This window comes from Gallus gallus, chromosome 17 (assembly GCF_016699485.2).
Source record: "Gallus gallus isolate bGalGal1 chromosome 17, bGalGal1.mat.broiler.GRCg7b, whole genome shotgun sequence".
Taxonomy (NCBI): Eukaryota; Metazoa; Chordata; class Aves; order Galliformes; family Phasianidae; genus Gallus; species Gallus gallus.
The window spans coordinates 8,333,198-8,351,738 of record NC_052548.1 but is presented as its reverse complement, the minus strand read 5'-3'; the positions used below and the strand labels follow the sequence as shown (position 1 = coordinate 8,351,738).

The window sequence follows — 18,541 nt, the reverse complement described above, 5'->3', positions numbered from 1 at the left end:
TGGCTCATTACTGGAGGGGATGGAGCTCCCTCCCTGGCCCCACTTTACTATAGGCTCTTCCTCCTGCAACAGTCCTCATCCCTCAGCTCCCACACAAAACCAGAAGACTCCTTCATTTAAATAATCAAAGACTTTTTTTTCTTTTTAAGCAAAATACATTATTCTCGACCCAATTAAAACTGAACAGTAGACAACTGCACACAGAGGCACTGCTTCTTTCTCCCAGGTGCTGCATGAGTTGCTCCATAGAGCACTCCTGTGATCTTCCTGGGTTTCACCTCCATAACAGCCATTTTTCTGCCACTCTTACAAAGTGCTGGTTGGGTTTCTATCCTCCCACCCCGACCCATTCCCTTGGCAGGGCTGACCCCTGAGACTGTACCATAAAGACCCTAGGATAAAGCTCCAGCTCCACAGCAACTCAGCCCAAGGGCTCCCTGCCTTGGGGTCTGCTGGCTGTGCCTTGCCCAGGTGAGGATTTACCCCTCAAAATGCCCTGTGAGTCCACTTAGAGCAGCGCAGCCACAGGCAGGCTCCAGAAGCTTGGCTGTGCTGTACTCAGGCTCATCTCGTGGTGCTCCCTGCTGCATTAGCAAGAGTGCTCAAGCCTCCCTGAGCCCAGGAATCACAGACCTGAGCCAGCCCCGCTCTTCACAGAGAGCAACAGCAAGGGATCCAGGAGCACTGCCCATCTGCCACCCCAGAGCTGGGAAAGCCCTTTATCCAAACCTCTCTAACAGGGATGGAGCCCATTTTCCCTAGGGGGAAAAGCTGAAGCTCTTCCCATTACAGACTCAGCTCACACACCCTGTAGGCTCCCCACAAGTTTTGCAGCTCCGGCAGAGCAGCAGCTCCACTGAGATCAGCACAAAGACATGGGACAGGCACCATCTTTCGGCCAGTGCTGACCATGACAAGATGAGCGTGACAGAGCCCTTTGCATCTGCACCAAGTACCCCATGCACCAGGATGACTGCTGCAAGGAGGTCTAACAAACAGCGCAGCCAAACCCACCCAGGCAGCATGAACTGCCTCGGTGAGACGACAGCCTCCCTATGCACTGCTGCACCCCTCAATGGGGGAGAGGGCTTGTTCTAACGAGGAGAAGCTGAGCCTTAGGAAAGGCTCAAGGCTGACTGACCCCACACATTCCCTTTTTCAGCTCAGTTACTGGCCCTAGGAGCTTCGTCAAAGGGGGAAGGCTTGCCTGGAGAATGCCTGGGCAGTGCAGAGCCCCAGCACCAGATGCTGCTGAGATCCAAGGGCATCTCTCAGGAAAAAGCCTCAGTGCTCTGCTCTGCCTGGGGATGCTGGCAGAAGCACAGCACTGAGCTCAGTGCCATGCTGCTGGACAGCCAGAGTTTGGATTTTCACCCAATTCTCAGCATCAAGGTCGTGCAGGAACACACTGCTGCCTGCTGGCTTTCCATCTGGGGCAGCACCTAACAGTCAGCAGGAACACTCACATGGGGCAGAGCCCAGCCTCCTGCCAGGACCTCCTCACTGCCCCACGGCAGCTGCCTGAGCTGGAGAACTCACCTCTCCGGTCATTGAGCCCTTTGGTAGCACATATTTGGTGCCTGAGAAATACAGAAGAAAAAGAGACGTTTCATTGCAAGATAATGAACCCTTAAGAGAAATCCACTCAACGGGAAGCCTCGCTGCTGGCTCAACACGCCTCGTGTGCCAGTCCATGGCATCCCCAGAGTTCCAAGTCACTGCAGAGGAAGAGATGTTCCTTCGGTGTTTGGCAGCAGAGGGGTCCCTTCGGCCACCGCCACGCGGTGACGCCGCTGGAGCAGCACCTAGGAGGAGTCCTTCCCCTCGCCTGGGCGGCCCGACAGCCTGAAGAGGGTCTCCCTCATGAGGTTGTAGCATCTGTCAGTGAGGTCAGAGACGTCATCTGATGTCAGCCCTTTGGTTTCTATCGGAGGGAGAACCTCCACCTTGATTTTGCCTGGGAGCACAAGAGGAGCCTTTGAGAAACCTCCCCACACAGGAGCACTGCTCTCTGCCCTTACAGAAGGCCTGCCGTTGACAGACCCATTGCAGCCCCCCAGGTACCCATCCCTGCAGGCATCTGCCCCTGCAAGCAGAGCTTGTGCTGCCCTCAGAGGAAGAGGCTGCTCTGAGAATTACACCCTTCCCCAAATAACTGCTCCAAGGAGCAAAGCATTTCCCAGAGAGGGAGAGGCTGCTCCCACTCTGAGCTCTGCAGGGCTGAGGTGAGCACACAGAGCTCAGCACCAGGTGCTCCCTCCATCTGCTCCTGCCCAGCCCTCCTACCTCCAGCCAGCAGGCAGAGGGAAGGCTTGCTCCCAACGTTATCCATTCACGCTGGTTGAAAGCCAACCTCCTGCCCAGCTCTTACACTGACAGACTTAAGTGTTTTAACACAACTTGCAGAGGGGTCCCTGCTGTGAAAGACCAGAATTCAGACCACGGTGCTTCTTCCCCAAACACAATCCCTCTCCAAACGACTTGGGCTGTGCCGGCTATGACAGGGAGAGGTGGCACCTGATACTTAATGCAAACACCCCTTGGTATGTTTAATTACATTCTTCCAAGTTAATCCAGCCCAGCTCTCACGCCAAGTGCTCTGAACTGCCTCCACGCATCTGCTCGGCCCCCCTCCCACACCCCCACACGGTATCACTCCATCTCTGAGCAGCTATGAAGGCGCTTTCATACCTGACGTAAACAGATTCTTCTTTGGGTTGTAGAAAGTGGTGAAGGAGGAATACACCACGGGGATCACCGGGACCTTGGGGAGGAAGAGGAGTAATTGCAGCGGGGCGGTCAGCAGCTGCTGGGGAGCAGTGGGACATCCCAGGCAGTGGGGCCAGGTGACACTTCAGCCTCAGGTCAGCACTGCTTGCAGAGCTCAGCTCGGCTCCTCCTGGGCCAGGCTGAGCTGCTCCCGACCTGCACACACCAAGGCTGCCTGTTGTGACAGGCATTCCTGTGCTGCATAAGCACACAGCTGGGGCAGGGCAGCCTGAGAGGGTGTCACCAGTTGCAATCAGCGTTCCCAGGAAGGCTCAGGCAGGCAGAGACAGAGCCAGGAGGGCAGGCCCAGAGTCATGCATGTTATTTCAGTGCTGATAGCAGATATCATTTGCAGTCAGCGACTCACGGGGAGCAGCAGCAGGGTGAGCAGATGTGGGCAACACTGCCACTATCCTTCCCTTCAGGCCCTGTTAAGCCCAGAAGGAGGCTGGCACCTCCTCCAGATCCCTGCTGCAATGCCCTGTGCAAGGAGAACATTTCCCCTTGGGCCTCCAATGATTCCAGTCCCAGGAATGCAGGCAGCGTGTGCACCTTCCCTCAGCACCAGGGAACAGAGCAGGCGCCCCAGCTGGCAGCAGTTGGACTCCACTGCTCCTTCAGGAGCACCAACAGCTGCAGTCTTCCAGAGCCCAGGAGCTGTTTGCTGCTCCCCTATTGACTTTGCCACGTTGAGGAGAGAAGGCATCTAACACAGCACAGAGGCAGCGGCAGTCTGGGAAGAGGCAGCCACTTCCACCACGAGCAAGCCCAGGTGATGCTCCAAAGCACTAACATCAATAAACCCAAATCAGTGCTCTGCTGTTGCTACATGGGGGACTAAGAAATCAATTGCCAGCTGTGGGATCCCCGAGGCAAGCTCTTGGTGTGGTGCCTGCAGGGCTCCCTGTTGGGGGGATGGGGGAAAAAGAGGCTCTCTGCTCTTGCTGGGCAGCACTTAGGATACCTAAGGAGCACAGCTGTGAGCCCCACCTGAGAACAAACAGACCACCCCACGGCACGGCCAGTCTGCAACACCATTGCAAAAGCTTTTGGGTCCCCACAAGGAAACAAAGCGCCGTTACCTGTGCCTGGACAGCGAGGTGAAATGCTCCTTTCTTGAACGGCAGCAAATCCCCCGTGCAGTTCCTCGTGCCCTCCGGGTACACCCACACCTTCACCTGCACACAGGAGATAAGGCTCTGCTCCAACCACCCTCCCGCAGCATTCCCTTCTGCCAGCACTGCCACGTCCCCCCCCCACCAGGCAATGCCACAACGCCACTCACTTTATCAGCTGTCATAGTCTTGGCCACCTCCGCCATCACCATCTTGGCACTGGTGGTGCTCTTCCTGTTGATGAAGATGACACCCCCGAGGTATGTGATGAGCCCCACCGTGCCGGCGTACATCAGCTCCTTCTTGCCCACCTGGACACAGCCGTCGGGCAGGACCTCCATCAGCCCTAACGTGACGGCAGAGGGTGAGACCCGGCAGCCACCCCCTCCCCAAGCACCTGCACTTGGATGGGACACAGGGAGGGGGAGGATTGCTCAGCGTGAAGGGAGGCCCTTCCTGTGACCAGCACCAAACCAGCAGCCTCGGGAGCACAGAGCAGTGCCCGGGCAGGGGCTGCCAGCGGGACCTCCCTGAGAGTGACCAAGAGAAGCGCTCCCCCCCTGTTGGGCTGCTCCTCACCCATCATGTCGAGGATGCTCTGGTGGTTGGACACAATGATGGCAGGGCCCTCCACCTCAAAGTTCTCCAGTCCTTTCACCTCAAACCTCAGGCCGAAGAAATACTTGAAGGACTTGACCACGGTTTTGATGATCCTACAGAGGAGGAGAAGAGGGGTCAGACAGCAGCAGGGCAGGGATGCAGTGCGGGCAAGGAGACAGGGACAGCCCTGCGACAGCCTCCAGCCCCACCTGTCTGTTATTCACCCCCGTGCCTGTCCTGCACGGCCAGTCCCACGTACTTGAGAGTGCTCAGCACGCAGCTGAAGCACTGTCCCCTCTTGGTATGATGTGCAGATGTCAGTGGGATCCTGGGAGAAGCAGAGTGTAACTCTGGGGCTGGTAGAGCCACAGCTCTCTGCTCCCTCCAGGCTGACAGCATCCCCTCACAACCACTCACTGCAGGGGAGCCCAGCCCAGCACAGGTGCAAGGACTCTGCAAACAGAGGGCAAACTGGAAGCCCTCCATCCAGTGCAGAGGGAGCGAGGCTGATTACACAGCCTGCTCAGGGATCACTCCTCCTGCTGCCAGTCCCACCCCTCCACCGCTCCTTTTCCCCCCCGTGTCAGGGCTGTAAAGCTGGCTGGATGGTACCGGTGCTTTCCTGCTGCAGTCAGCACAGCCCCACAAGCTGCTCAAACAGCTTTTCCAGGAACTGGCACTCCCCAGCGCTGGTTATTAACCTGCACCCTTCGCCCCAGGAATGCTGTGCTAATCCTGCTCACCGCAGCGCTACCAACACGGGGTGGCATTACCTGAGAACAACCCAAGTCTTCAAGCCAAGAGCTTCCTCCTGCCAGCTCAGCTCCCCCAGGGACCTCCGGGTCCATCCTCCAAAGCTCCCAGCCCTCTTCCCCAGCAGCTCAGCTCAGCCCTGCCATACCCCTGCTGCACACAGCCAGTCCCACGCTGTGGCCAAACCCCTGTGAGCCTACAGGGCTGGGACAGGTGGGAGCTGGGGACCCTCCAAGTGGGCCAAAGGACGCAGCCAAAAGCTGGCAGCACACGAGGGCTATTTTGGGCAGGGGAGCAGCCATTTGCCAGGATGGGAGGCGGAGGAGGCTGCACGTGAGCAAAGCCTTCAGGAGCAGCCACCAGCTCAGCTCTGCCTGCCTTGAAGCAGACCTGCAAGCTGCCCTGCCCTTCTCCTCCTCCAAAGGATGCTCTGCACCTCCTCCCTGACAGCAGAGAGCTTTCCTCCCTGCAGGAACGGGTCTGAGGGTCAATATTAGGTCCCATTCATTTCCCCCGTGCCCCACCCACAGGGTCCTGCTGGAGGGTTACCCACCACCACCCACCTGGGCAGCAGGTGAGCAAGCTGCTGGCATCTCGTCCTGCCTTGGCAGCAGCTGTTCCCCCAAATGATCCCCATCCCTTCAGCCACAAGCCTGCACCAAAGCAACATCCACCTCTGCACCCCATGCACACACCCTCGGGGCTTTCTGGCTCTAACACCGGAGTTCAGGGCAGGGCAATGCCCGCAGGTTACACCACTGCATGACACAACTGCTATCAATCCCCAGCATGCAAACCTGCTGCAAAGGTCAGACCGCACCCAGAGCCCCACACGGGGCAGGGGCAGCACAGCCGGGGCAGGGCAGGTGAGGAGAGCCAGGGTGACACTGACCGGGGGGGGCACGGCAGAGGCTGCACCACCAGACTGACCTACATCCCACTTCTCCTCCCTCCTGCCTGCCAACCAAAAACAAGGTCGTTGCTCCAGCAGTCACACTGTTCAGAAGCGGGCTGGGAGAGGCTGGTTACTCATTACTCAAGAGCAAACCATCCAACTTCCTCTTGTCAGCGAAGGGCGAGCATTTCCTTGCACAAGACGTGGCCTGAGCTGCTGAAAGAGGCGAAGGGGCAGAGCTGGCAGCAGCCAGGAGGAACCGGGCGATGGGCGGCCCCGAGCAGCCACGTCACCGTGGGGCTGAGCAGCTCCGGCCCCCCCAGCAGCTCCCTGTGGGGAAGATGATCCCGGCGTGGTGCAGCCACAGCTGTAAATCTGATGTCCTGACTGCCAGACACAGGGAGCGAGGGGACAAACGAGAGGCAACGTGTCCCCAAGCAGCTCTGCGGAGGGCTTTTTTAGGACCCTCTGACCGTGAAGCATTCACGCAGGGTGCTCACCAGGCTGGAAGCCCTCACAAGAGGTTTCACCACTAGATAAACACATCTATGTACGGGAGGAGGGCATCCCTCCCATGGCCCCGCACGGCAAGGACAGGGCGTCCTGCTCCAGCACGGACACGGCCCGGTATCACTGCCCACCCCCAGCAGCAGCACCGGGACAAACGGCCCCGCAGGGATGCTGTAGCAATAAGGACCCACAGACCTCGCAGAATTTGGGAGCTGCAGCAGCAGCTGGAGCCAGCGAGTGGAAACCATGGGCTTGGGCTACAGGAAAAGGGTGGTTCTGGCTACAGCTCAGCTCTGAGCTTCAACAGGAGGATCATTCAGCACAGGGAGCTCTTCTTCCCGAAGAAGTTCCTTGCTAAGTTTACAGATGTCAGAAGTTGCAGGGATGAGAAGAGAGCTGACATCATACGCTCCCGGTTACAGGGCTGCTGTCAGCTTCTGGGAGGAGCCCCTGGGAGCTCAGCACGGACCGCAGGGCAGAGCAGCTCCCAGCAGCACCCAATGCACAGCATAGGGCACTTCCTACCAGCACTGCTTGCTCCTCCCCAGGCCCTGCTCTGAGCTCAGCGCACCACAACCCCACGGCTGCCAAAGTCCGGATCTGCCCCACCTCCCATCCACGAGGATGCATGAAGGCAGAGGGCTCCGCTCCACCCCAAAGGAGCCTCCCTACACACACAGCTTGAAGCAGGGAGACAGAGCACCAAAGGAAAGCTGACAGCGGGGCCCGGAAGCCAACACCAGCCCCGATTCCTCTGTGCCACCCACAGCAGTGCTAACCCTGCCCTCAGCGCCCCACACACGTGGTGGAACCCAGGAGGGCTCACATGGTGGTGGAACCCAGCGCCCATCAGCACACGTGGGGCCGCCCCACATCCCTCTGAAAGGACACGATGTGCCTCCTGGGAGCCCTCCGGGCACAGCCGTGGCTGCTGCGTGGCCTTCGTGGTTTGGGCCCCAGCATCCCACAGCCCCACTGAGGTTCCATCTCCGATTGATGGACGGCAGGGAGGAGCCCCCAGCCTAAGCTAAGGACGCCCCCAGCCCACCTCCCAGGCGGAAAGAGTTCCCACTTCACGCAGCAAACACAGCCTCCCATAGCATCCCCCAGACCCCCCCTCCCCACCTACAGCTCCGTGCCACCCCCACTGCGGGGACCCCAACGCCCCCCTCCGCCCCCACCCACCTCATATTCTTGACGGTGCGGCCGCCGTTGACGAGGAGGCAGACGGGAGCGGTGAGCCCGGAGCAGACGATGCACAACACGTAGTAAAAACCGATGCGCACCACGAAGTTCACAGCGGAGCTGAGCTCCATCAGGAGGTGCAGCAGCAGCAGCACCGCCGCGCCCCACAGCAGCCAACCCGGCTCCATGCCGCGTCCCCGGGACCCTCCGAGTCCGACTCCACCGCCGCCCCACTTCCCCCCCTCCGCTCCGCTCCGCTCCACGCAGCGCGCCGTGCGCCGCCCCCGCCTTATGTGGGCGGTGCGCCCGGCTCGGCTCAGCCCCCCCCGCCCCGAGTTCGGCCGCACCGCCCTCCGTGGGGCGGGGAGAGAGCGAACCGGGGGGGGGTTCAGGGCTCGGGGCTCTGTGACGGGGCCTGCAGAGGGTGGGGGACCCGCGGGTGGGGGTTGGGGTGCAGCCGTGGTGTTGCGTGGAGTGTTTTTGGGTCCCCCTCTTGGTGTGATGCCGGGTTTTTGTATCCCTCGTGGGGTGGTGGGGCGGCTTTGGGGCGTCCCTCCTGGTGTGGTATTGCATGTCTTCGTGGTGCCATAGGGAGGGCTGTCCCGGATTGATGTGCGGTTTTTGGGGTCCCTCGTGGTGTGGTGTGGGGCCCTGTGGTGCTGTGTGGGGTGTTTTTGGGTCCCCTCAAGGTGTGATGTAGGGTTTTTGTATCCCGCGTTGGTATGGGGTCCTCCCCCGCCTCCAGTGCATCCCGTGGCATTATTGTGGGGTCTTTGGGTCCCCTCATGCTGTGATGTGGGGTCTGTGGGTTTTCAGTGGTGCTGTGGGTGGTCTTTGGGTTGCTCTTGGCATGCAGTAGGGTCTTTGGGTTCCTTTGTGGTGCCACAGGAGCATCCTGGGGTCCCTCTTAGCACAGCGTGGGGTCTTTGGGTTTCCTTATGCTTCCATGTTGGGACTTTGGGTCCCCATGTGATAATATAGGAGCCTTCGTGGGGAGGCCGGGGTGGGACACAGGTTCTCCATAGGCACCCCTGGGCGGGGCAGGGGGGAGTTCCCCCACCCGCACCGGTGTGAGCTCAGCATGAGGCCTAACAGCTTCGTGGGCACAGAGCTGAGATGGAAGGCAGTCTGCTGGATCCGCCACAGGCCATCCCACCGCCTTCAGCAGGTTTCACAACACTGCAGTAAAACCCCCATCCCGTGGCTGTTTGTGACTCCATCGGGGCGATCCACGGCCTCAGCAGTGCGTGGGGTTTGCAGCCCCGGCCTCAGCACAGCCGACCTTACAGCTCCTGGGGAAGAGGAAGAAAAGCCATCGCTCCTTCCCAGATAACGGCTGTTCCTTTGGTTCTCCCTCGACCCAACATCAGAGATGGCAAACCCACTGACAGCCCGGGGACACCGACCCACTGACGGCCCAGGGGCGGCTCAGCAGCTGTAGTGCCCATCCCACAGACAATCCCTTTCTCTCTATGGCATTGAGCCGGGCCGGCGCTCCCCCCAGCTGCCAGGCAATGACATCTCAGAGCTGGTCTCATGATTCCTGCTCATGCCACAAAGAGCCCTCATTGTATCAGCATCGCAGCGCTGGGTTCATCCCTCGGGCCCATGGTGGGGAGGAGCGACTCCCATCCAGCTGAGCAACAGGCTGCCTGCAGCACATCTGTGCTATCCTTGTGACTTTCTCCTTCTTTTAACAGGGAAAGAAAGTCCCTGGTGAGCTGTCACCGGGGTGCGTGTGAGCCATACACTGACACACAGCATCTCCTACGTGCGCAGGGGGATGAGGGCATGTGGGTGCAGCGCAGGCTCCTGCTGCCCGTGGTGCCACCATGCTGTGCTCCTGGGCTGTACCACGGCAGTGAGCTCATGGCAGCAGAGTAAACAGCTGGGGAGGAACTGGGATGTTGAGTCGGCGCAGCTGCACTGCAGTTGTCTGCAGGACTACATAGCAACAGGGCTGCACAAAACCTTGGAGCCCTGAGAACTGCTCAGCTGCGCTGGGGTTGGGGTTAGGGATGGGGTCGGGGTTAGGGATGGGGTCGGGGTTAGGGATGGGGTCGGGGTTAGGGGGTGAGGTGGGGGTTGGGGATGCACAGCATCCCCACGGTGCTCTCTCAGAAAAGAAAGCATAACGAGGAGAGGGTTTGTCTTTAGAAATGAGCAACCGAAAAGAAAAAAATATATATATTGCAGAAGGATATTAGATAAGCAGGGAAGGAAAGCTCTGCTTGTGCAACCTTTACCCAGTGACAGATAATGATTGGGAAAGTAACTTCTCTATCTGCTCGGATGCTAACTGCAGCCAGATGTGCTTTTATGGTCCCTTCGGTCAGGAGACACGAGCACTCTGATTATTCCCTACCTGCAGCAAACACTTCTGTGCTCTGTGGGTCTGAGAGCACAGCAGGGCCAAGGCCAGGCCGAGGGGAGCAGCAAGCTGCTGCTGTTGGCCATTTGCTCCCCAGAGCTGCCAGCTGTGCCTGCCTGTCCCACCTGCAGCACCTTTGTCCTGCAGACCGGTGCCATTCCAGCCTGGTTGGTCCGAACACACCTAAAACCATGCATGAGATGAATGCCCCACCAGTAGCCCCACTGAGCTCACATGGCTGGAGATCAGGGATAGCAGAGCCAATGCACCACCATTTCCCACCTTACTGCTAAGGTTTGCACCCTACCTGACCCTCAGCACCGCTGTTCTGCTGCTGGCAGGCCATGCAGGGAGCAGGAGACAGCAAAAACACGGTGCTGTGAGATCTGTCTGCTGCGTTCCAGAGGCTGGAAAGTCTCCCTGCACCTGATGTTCTGCAAAGCACTGCACTCACTGCACTGAGCAAAGTGTGAGTGGGCCATCCCTCTGTGAGAGCAGAGCTGCAGCCACAGCAGCTGCTCACAGCCAGCACTCCTCGGTGTGCTGCACCCGGAGGGCAGCTCTGCGCTCCCTCTGCGCCCTCTCCCTTTGAGCCCTTTGCTGGGGATGTGCAGCTGTAATTACAGTGCAGGGGAAGATCCCATCCCCCCAGAGAGCCGTGGTAATTACTGCTGTGCATTGGCCCAGGAGAGCTGGAGCAGCACGCTGCTGGGGCTGGGGGAGCGAGGAGAGATGCAGATGGAGAGGGAAGCTGCTCTCTGTTGGGATCCCCATCCCCTCCTCCAGAAGAGCTTTCCCCTTTCTCTGCAGCATCACTCAGTGCGGTCGTTGTTGGCTGAGGGCCTTTGGGCTGTGCCCATGGATGCTCTCGCCCAGCTCCGAGCTCTGGGGCCATTCCCCAAAGCACACACAGCACCCACAGCTCCACCACAGCCCCGGGATGATGGGCTATATGGGGTCGGGTGCCCCCAACTCCTCACACAGCCCGGCAGAGCTGCGGTGCTGCAGCAGCTCCCATTGCCTCCAATGGCCGGAGTCCATCACCGCTGAGCTCCCATCCTGGCAGCCCTGGGTAAAACCAGGCCAACAAAGCCCACAGCAAACCCACACAGGGAACACGTCTGCAAGGTAACAGTTCGCCTCTCTGCGTTTCCCCTCTTATTGATTAATGCCTCTTAATGATTCTGGATAAAACATCTCTCTCAGTCACCACCTGTCACAGAAGATCAGGAATGGCATTAGTGGGATACAGAGGCAAACAGCCCCGCAGTTCCCTGCAGGAGCCATCCCTGAGAGCAGCACTGCCGCTGCCCAATCAATAGTTCATCGTGACCTCTCCCTCCTGCTTGCTTTTTTTCCCCTTGAGCTGGCAGGGCAGCAGTCCTGCTCTCAGCTTTATCAAGGACTAGATTATAACTATCCCAATTGATCTGATCTGTCAGATCAGACCCCCAGACATTGGGGCCTCTCCAGCCAGCTGTCTGCACTGGAAGAGCTCCCGGAGCTGCGCAGACCCTCATTAACCCCTGGATGCATAAAACCCACACCAATTAGCCCCAATGAGCCCAATTTGGAGCCGTGCACGGTGCGGCTGAGCGGCCCCAAAGCTTTGGGGGGGCACAGGAAGGAGCCTGGAACCCTCACCCTTGTGCATGGGACACGGACAGGGGTGGGCACCGTGGGGACGTCCCCACTGCTCCCACTCATGAGATACAGCCACACCTGCAGCACTGCTATCACTCGTTTGATCGGATTAATTAATCATTTGGTTATAACTGCTCATTAAGCATTCCAGCAATCAATACTAATCACTTAATTACTTGGCATATTACAGCTGGGGAAGGTCTGCTCGTTCCTAATTAGATTCTTCGGACAATCCACCCCCGGCCATCGCAGAGCCCCATAGCAGCGGCAGTGGGAGCCGCTCAGCACTGACCCACACGTGGCATCCCTCGCCCTGCGGTCCCCCCACGTGCCGTTAATTGCCGGCGCGCGGTGTCCGTTCATCTCCAGGCCGCGGTGCCGTCGGTTCCCGCACAGCGGTGCGGAGCACCCGGACTGTTTTCAGGGGTCATCTTGAGCCGAAGGCAAATGGAAGTGGGTGATGTGAAGCGTGAGAAAGGGACAAGTGGGTAACGCGAGGAGCCATCGGTAGCGAGTGAGGAGCTCTTTTAGCAGCAGCCCCGTGCGGAGCCGTCCCGCAGCGCTCCCCGTCTTATTTCTCCCTCTGCCCACCCGGCTCCTCTCCCGCACGCCGCAGCCCCGCAGAGCACAGGCTGGCCCGGCCCAGTGCTCCCGGTCAAAGCAGCCCCTGTCTCGCTGGAGGTTTCCCAAACGCAACACTCGGAGCGCTGCTGCTGCTGCTGCTGCTCGGCTTTCGCGTTCGGAAGGCAGCGGGCGCAAAAGGAACAGCAGCGTTACACGGAGAGCCGCAGCCGCTCGGGGCCGGGAGCGGCATCCCCGGAACGCAGCGGGGTCAACGCGGGGCTGGGGGGCGGCTGATGGGTGAGCACAGCCGAACCGCGCGGCGCCGAACCGGGCATCCTCCGCTCCCCTCCCCCCTCTCACCCCCCTCCAATCCTCCTCCCCCCCGAGCTGCGGCGGAGCTGCGTGCACCGCCCCGCGCCGGGCGGAGCCGAGCCGGGCCGAGCCGATCTGAGCCGAACCGGGCCGAGAGCGCTGCGGTGGTGCGTACGGGCGGCGCGGCTCGGCCCCCCCCCCCCACCCCGATCCCCCGGAGCGAGGCGGGGGCCGCGGCCATGCCCCCCGGAGACTGAGGCCCGCGGGCGCGGGGTGCCCGCAGCATGCGGAGGGTCCGGCGGTTGGTGCACCTGGTGCTGTTCTGCCCCATTTCCAAGGGCCTGCAGGTACCGCCCGGGGGGAGATCCAGGCCGGGGGGGGGCGGGATCTGGGCTGGAGAGGGGGGGATCCGGGCCGGGGGAGGCTCGGTGCTGCCTATCCGCGCATCCCGGCACAAAGGGATGCTTCGGAGCGCTGTGCCGAGTGCTGGGGATAGCGATGGGATGGGGACCGGAGATGGGCACCGGGACACGGTGACGGGAATCGAGCATCCCCGGTGGTTGCATAACGCGCAGCTCGCAGCACTGCCAGCATGCCGATGTGTGCGTCCGTCCGTCCGTCCATCCGCCCACCCATCCACTCCCCATCGATACACAGCGGTGCAGCAGCATGGCCGACTGCCACCCTTCGCTTTTTTTTTTTTCCTGCTCTTTTATTTTGCCTTTCCATCCTCAGCCCATGGGCTGGACTGTGCGGCCCGGGGGGGCACTGAGGGGCTGGCACTGGTAGGGAGCTGAGCTCTGCAGCTCTGCTCTGTCACCCTCCAAGTCCAAGGGCCTGGGGAGCGACTGTGTGGGGTTGGGGTCTTGCAGGGAGGGCCAAGCTGGTGGCATTGGGGCAAGGGCACGTGGGAGTGCTGACACTGTGCATATTGCCTTTGATGGCAGCTGTGGCCCCAAATCACTGCCATGTCCCCTGGACTCATCCTAAACCCAAACACAGGGTAACTAACGCCGTTTGGCAGTGGAAAGGACACCCCTGTGTCCTGGGGGGGGGTGGGGTGGGAAGAGGGGGGGATATACAGCATCAGCCAATCCAGAATGTGCCCCAAACCCAATGGAACCTCACTGCGGTGCATTCCAAACCTCCACACTCCTTTCCACTACATTTTAGCCACCCAAGGCTTTGTCACCCCGCGATGGGGAAGTCCACGGACAGAGGGAGGTTGGATGGGTCACCCTGTGGGGGCTGCTGTGCTGTGAGGGTCTCACACTGTATCTGCCTTCAGTGCTTTGAGCTGCCTTTGGGTTTGTAGATGCAACGCAGCCCTATGGGAAAATCCAACCATCCTTTATTTTTACCCAGCCCTCGTGGTGGATTCTCTTGGAACGGGCTTTAATTAGAGGTGGGATTCCTTGATGGGCTCAGAGGGCACCGTGGGCCCATTCATGCTTCAGTATTGCCAGTTATGGTCCATCACCCAGGCAAGAGGTGTAAGGAGGGTCAGGTGGGGAAGGGGGGCACGATGGCACCAAACTTTTGCAGAGCGCTTTGCTGGGGAGTGGCTGTAATCTCTGCTTTTAGGGAATTTTAAGTGACCTACTTGCAGCAGGAGTTGCATAATAGGCGGGTGGATATACATAAAAAAGGCTGAAGGTTCCATCAGTGGGTTTGTTTGGAAGAGTCCAATCCTTGACAGCACCGATGGGCTGAGCACCACTGCGTTCACCCACTGCGTTTTCCTTCCCTTGCAGAGCCGCCTCCCGGGCATCAAAGTGAAGTACCTGCTGGTGGTGTGGCTGGGCATCTTCGTGGGCAGCTGGGTGGCCTACATGCACTACTCCTCCTACTCTGAGCTCTGCCGTGGCCACGTCTGCCGGATGATAATCGTGAGTGATGGCGTGGGGAAAGGGTGAGCTGTGCCACGGGAGCAGCCATGTATGCAGTGCTGAGGCTGTGTTGTGCTGGCTCCATCCCCAGCATCACACTGAGCTTGCAGACTGGGGAGGTGACCTTATCCTGGCAGAGCAACAGCAAACCCACGTAATGAGATGTCAGAGGGAAGCAGGCCAGGCATCAGCAGGTTAATGTCTGTGAGCTGAAACTGTCATGTCAGGACCTGCAGGCAGGCAGAGCGTTGCGCCAGCACCCCACCTAAAGCTGAGCAAAGGACAAAGGGGAGCAGCCAGACTACGGGTGCTGCTGTGCCCGACAGAAAGCTGCAGCCTGCAGAAAGGGCAGACCCTTTCAGGAGCCCAGCTGGGGATGGTGGCCAAGCAGAGCTCCCTAGGACTGCTGCAGGTCTGCCCAGCCTGGCAGGGAGCAGAATGGCAAGGCTCTGCCTGGAAACACCTCGTTCATCAATCCTTCTGCAGAGAAGGGAAGCAGGAATTGCCATAACAACAGCAGCAATCCTTTAATTTGATTTTCTGCATGACTCCGACCGTGGGGTCTCGGGTGCTAATTCGTGCTCTGAGCTTGGTGTTTAAGGCACCGTGTCCAGCCGTGGCCCATGTAAGCAGGTCCAAGGGTTAATTCCCATCCACACTGGGAAAAAAAAAACAAAAGGCAGTAGATGCTGTGAATTTCTGCAGTGCCTGTTTCCAGCCTGAGGCTGTTGAGCCCGCGCTGCTGACTGCAGAGCTGCAGCCTCTCCCACCCGCGGATGCTTCCAGCTCACCGAGCGAGCTGCCCTGCTTGTGGACCAGAGCCACGGCCTGGACAGGGGCCAACCCATCTCACAGCATGGGCTGCCGCTCTGCTGAGAGCCTCCCGTGCATCCCCACCATCACCCAGCTCCTGCTGGAGATGCCTGCCTGTCGCTTGGCAGCAGCCTCGCCTCCCAACAGCCCGCGTGGCTTTGCAAGCAGATGTGCCTCTTTTAAAGGGTGGTTTTCTCTTGCATGAGGCTTGCATGAAATCAGAGGAAACGGGCTCACCATGGATGCAATGGCATTCATGAGAAACTGCTCCTCTCTCTCTGCTTTCCCTCCCCAGTGCGACCAGTACAAGAAAGGAATCATTTCTGGCTCTACGTGCAAAGATCTGTGTGAGGAGCACAGCCTCCGCTTCCAGCACTGCCTCTCCTCCTCTCCCACCCAGCAGGTAGGTCTCTGCCCACTGAGGATGAGTGCAAGAGCTGAAAAATGGGACCTGGGACCTGTCCTTCTGCCCCCAGCCACGCTGCTGCTCCTCAATTGACACCATGGCCAATCCTGGCCTGACTCCTGCTCTCCTGTCATTGCTCCCTTCTCCTTTGCTGCAGGTTTACAGCGGGCTCTGGAAGGAGAAGGAGGTGATCATCAAGTGTGGCATTGAAGAGGCTCTGAAGGCAGACAGCAACCCGGACTCCGTGCCCAGGAGGGATGTGGTTCTCTTTGACAAACCGACTCGAGGGACATCGATGGATGAGTTTAAAGAAATGCTCCTCAACTTCCTAAAGGTGAGTGCAGAGGGTCCCTCCGCAGCCTGCTGCTCTCCCAGGCCACACACTCACAGCTCTTCCCTTCTCCACACCGGTTTCACGACGCTGAGCCCAACCACAGCGAGCTGAAGGAGCCTGACACCATTTTTCTTGCTCTATTGCAGTCCAACCTTGGAGATCAGACCTCTCTTGCAGCCTTGGTGAGCCAAATCATCACCATGGCAGACGTGAACCGGGATGGGAAAGTGTCTTTAGCAGAGGCCAAATCCATCTGGGCGCTACTTCAGCTCAATGAGTTTCTTCTCATGCTCTCCTTGCACGAGAAGGAACACACTTCCAAGCTGCTCGGGTACTGCGGGGATCTCTACGTGACAGAGAAGATCCCTCACAACTCCCTCTACGGAGCGGACATCCCTGCCTTCCTGCAGTCGCTGCTGCCCGCTGCTGTCCACCAGGTCGTCCATCAGTGGTTTGCACCAGCATGGCCCTGGCGGGCCAAGATCACCATTGGGCTGCTGGAGTTTGTGGAGGAGATATTCCATGGGACCTACGGGAACTTCTACATCTGTGAGACCAGCTTTAGGAACGTGGGCTACAACGACAAATACGACTTCAAAATGGTCAACCTGAGGAAGGTGGCAACGGAGATGACAATCAGAGGGTTCCTCAAGGGACGTCACTGTGAGCAGAACGTGGACTGCACCTATGGGAAGGACTGCATGGCGACTTGCGACAAGCTCATGAAGCAGTGCAAAAGCGACATGGTTCAGCCCAACCTGGCCAAGGTCTGCGGGCTGCTGCAGGACTACTTGCTGTACGGGGCACCGCCTGACCTGAAAGAGGAGCTGCAGAAGCAGCTCCGAACTTGCATGACCCTCAGTGGCCTGGCCAGCCAGATGGAAGTGCACCACTCCCTCGTGCTGAACAACCTCAAGACCTTGCTCTGGAAGAAGATTTCCAACACCAAATATTCCTAATGGGGCCCAGAACTTAGAATCTGAAACTCCAAAGTTCAGCCAAGGCTCAAAGGCCTGCTTCTCCATCCTCTCCCCTGCAGGAAAAATACACCCTACCCAGGGAGTTCAGCGTAGCTGCAGCGCCTTTGCTTTCATGAAAAGCCAAACATCTTGACTTCCACCACCCAGCAAGATCCTTGATAGTCTGCACTGACAGCTGTGAAGCTGGGCTGAACAAGCCTGGGGATGAAGGAAGAAAGAGAAGGAAGCAGAGCCCAGCTGGATGCATCTGTTTCTTGATTAACAGGAAAGCAGTGCAGAAAGATGAGAATGAATCATTCATGCTGTATTTGTCACATCTTATTTTGATGAACATCTCTGATGTAAATAAAGAGCTTTTATGTGAATCACACCACTACATCAATAGCAAAACAACAGCCTTTTAAGTACCAGCATTCTTGTAATCTGAAAAGGAGAAAAAGGTAGATTTTCAATTCAGAAGTCCCTCCTTAAGCATCTGAATCATCTACCATGAGATCCAGCCACAACTTAGGAAGTGGATAAGCTGTCTTTTCCACAGCAGAGAATCCTGGCAATTGTTTCACTGCTTTTTTAAGTGCCTGACCCATGACAGTGATGCAATGGCTTTTGTGAGGATCTCCACGCAGCTGCTTCTGCCTGTGGTGTGACACTGTGTGCCAGGAAGTCCAGGGGCCATTCCCCCTCATGTGCCAAGTTTGGAAGCACATAAGGCAAGAAGAGCTTAAAGGAAACCTAAGGGCTACAACCTGATTGGTTCTGACCAGCTACCATGTATTCTCCACTGTTACTTCCCACAACCTTCCATCACACATGCAAGGATAAACCAACCTTTCAGTTTAATTCTCTAAGCTGGGTTACCACTGCAGAGGTTAAAAGATTAATGCCAGAATAATCCACTGCTTCTCCCATTATCAAAATGAGTTTCCAGAGGACCTTTCAGCAGGTATCATTTGCTTGGCTGTGTAAACACTGCAGCTCTCTACCTACAGTCTGTTTCCTTGAAATGCTCAGTTGTAGCAACCTTTCAAAACTTCAGGTAGAGAGGAGCAGTTTATGCAAATGACCTCAAGCATACTCTGTTCCCAGCACAGTAACATTCCTGCTGGCAGAGCGTATGCTGGTGCTCCTGCCAACAGTTGCTTAGTGAAGTGGAGCATATATCTGAAGTACAATCACTGAGGGGGGGGAAAAAATACACTTAACAGCATATATGGTCTGTGAAGGTAATCTGCAGTGTCATAGCTGCAAATTTATGGACCCTTTAGAGGATAAATATCAGCATTTCCTTCTATTAGATCTATAGGATCATCATTACCTCTCACTATTATTTATGAAGGATATGTTTCAGTGTCAGCAGTGCTCTAAATCTAGCAGGGAGTTAACACAGCTTGCTCCCTGCAG

General features: G+C 58.1%; 2 protein-coding genes across 4 annotated transcripts; one reads left to right on the top strand and one right to left on the bottom strand.

The window, feature by feature from the left end:
• Positions 1-115: 115 nt before the first annotated feature.
• AGPAT2 (1-acylglycerol-3-phosphate O-acyltransferase 2) lies at positions 116-8,102 on the bottom strand. Of its 2 annotated transcripts, none has more exons than XM_001235299.7 (6): positions 7,828-8,102; positions 4,464-4,597; positions 4,055-4,230; positions 3,852-3,947; positions 2,692-2,764; positions 116-1,957 (listed from the first exon to the last, which is right to left on the bottom strand). In XM_001235299.7, exons 1-6 carry the CDS (start codon positions 8,013-8,015, stop codon positions 1,806-1,808), a joined length of 819 nt encoding a protein of 272 aa, XP_001235300.2. In that variant the 5' UTR covers positions 8,016-8,102; the 3' UTR covers positions 116-1,805. The 2 variants fall into 2 exon arrangements, with proteins under 2 accessions (XP_001235300.2, XP_015135279.2); XM_015279793.4 differs by lacking the exon at positions 7,828-8,102 and adding an exon at positions 5,801-7,141.
• A 4,491-nt stretch (positions 8,103-12,593) lies between these two features.
• Positions 12,594-17,505, top strand: FAM69B (family with sequence similarity 69 member B). Of its 2 annotated transcripts, none has more exons than XM_001234219.6 (5): positions 12,594-12,703; positions 14,473-14,607; positions 15,716-15,823; positions 15,984-16,160; positions 16,307-17,505. In XM_001234219.6, the coding sequence occupies exons 2-5, from the start codon at positions 14,551-14,553 to the stop codon at positions 17,117-17,119; spliced, it is 1,155 nt and encodes a 384-aa protein (XP_001234220.2). In that variant the 5' UTR covers positions 12,594-12,703; positions 14,473-14,550; the 3' UTR covers positions 17,120-17,505. The 2 variants fall into 2 exon arrangements, with proteins under 2 accessions (XP_001234220.2, XP_415423.3); XM_415423.8 differs by lacking the exon at positions 12,594-12,703 and adding an exon at positions 12,826-13,065.
• The last annotated feature ends 1,036 nt before the right edge of the window (positions 17,506-18,541 follow it).

Excerpts from the sequence above, each read along its gene's own strand:
- FAM69B (XM_415423.8), top strand. The coding sequence starts at position 13,003 with ATGCGGAGGGTCCGGCGGTTGGTGCACCTGGTGCTGTTCTGCCCCATT. Across the intron at positions 15,824-15,983 it reads CCTCCTCTCCCACCCAGCAG|GTTTACAGCGGGCTCTGGAA; the intron begins GTAGGTCTCTGC and ends CCTTTGCTGCAG. Across the intron at positions 16,161-16,306 it reads TGCTCCTCAACTTCCTAAAG|TCCAACCTTGGAGATCAGAC; the intron begins GTGAGTGCAGAG and ends GCTCTATTGCAG.
- AGPAT2 (XM_001235299.7), bottom strand. The coding sequence starts at position 8,015 with ATGGAGCCGGGTTGGCTGCTGTGGGGCGCGGCGGTGCTGCTGCTGCTG. Across the intron at positions 4,598-7,827 it reads CGCACCGTCAAGAATATGAG|GATCATCAAAACCGTGGTCA; the intron begins GTGGGTGGGGGC and ends CCTCCTCTGTAG. Across the intron at positions 2,765-3,851 it reads ACCTCGCTGTCCAGGCACAG|GTCCCGGTGATCCCCGTGGT; the intron begins GTAACGGCGCTT and ends TTCCTCCCCAAG.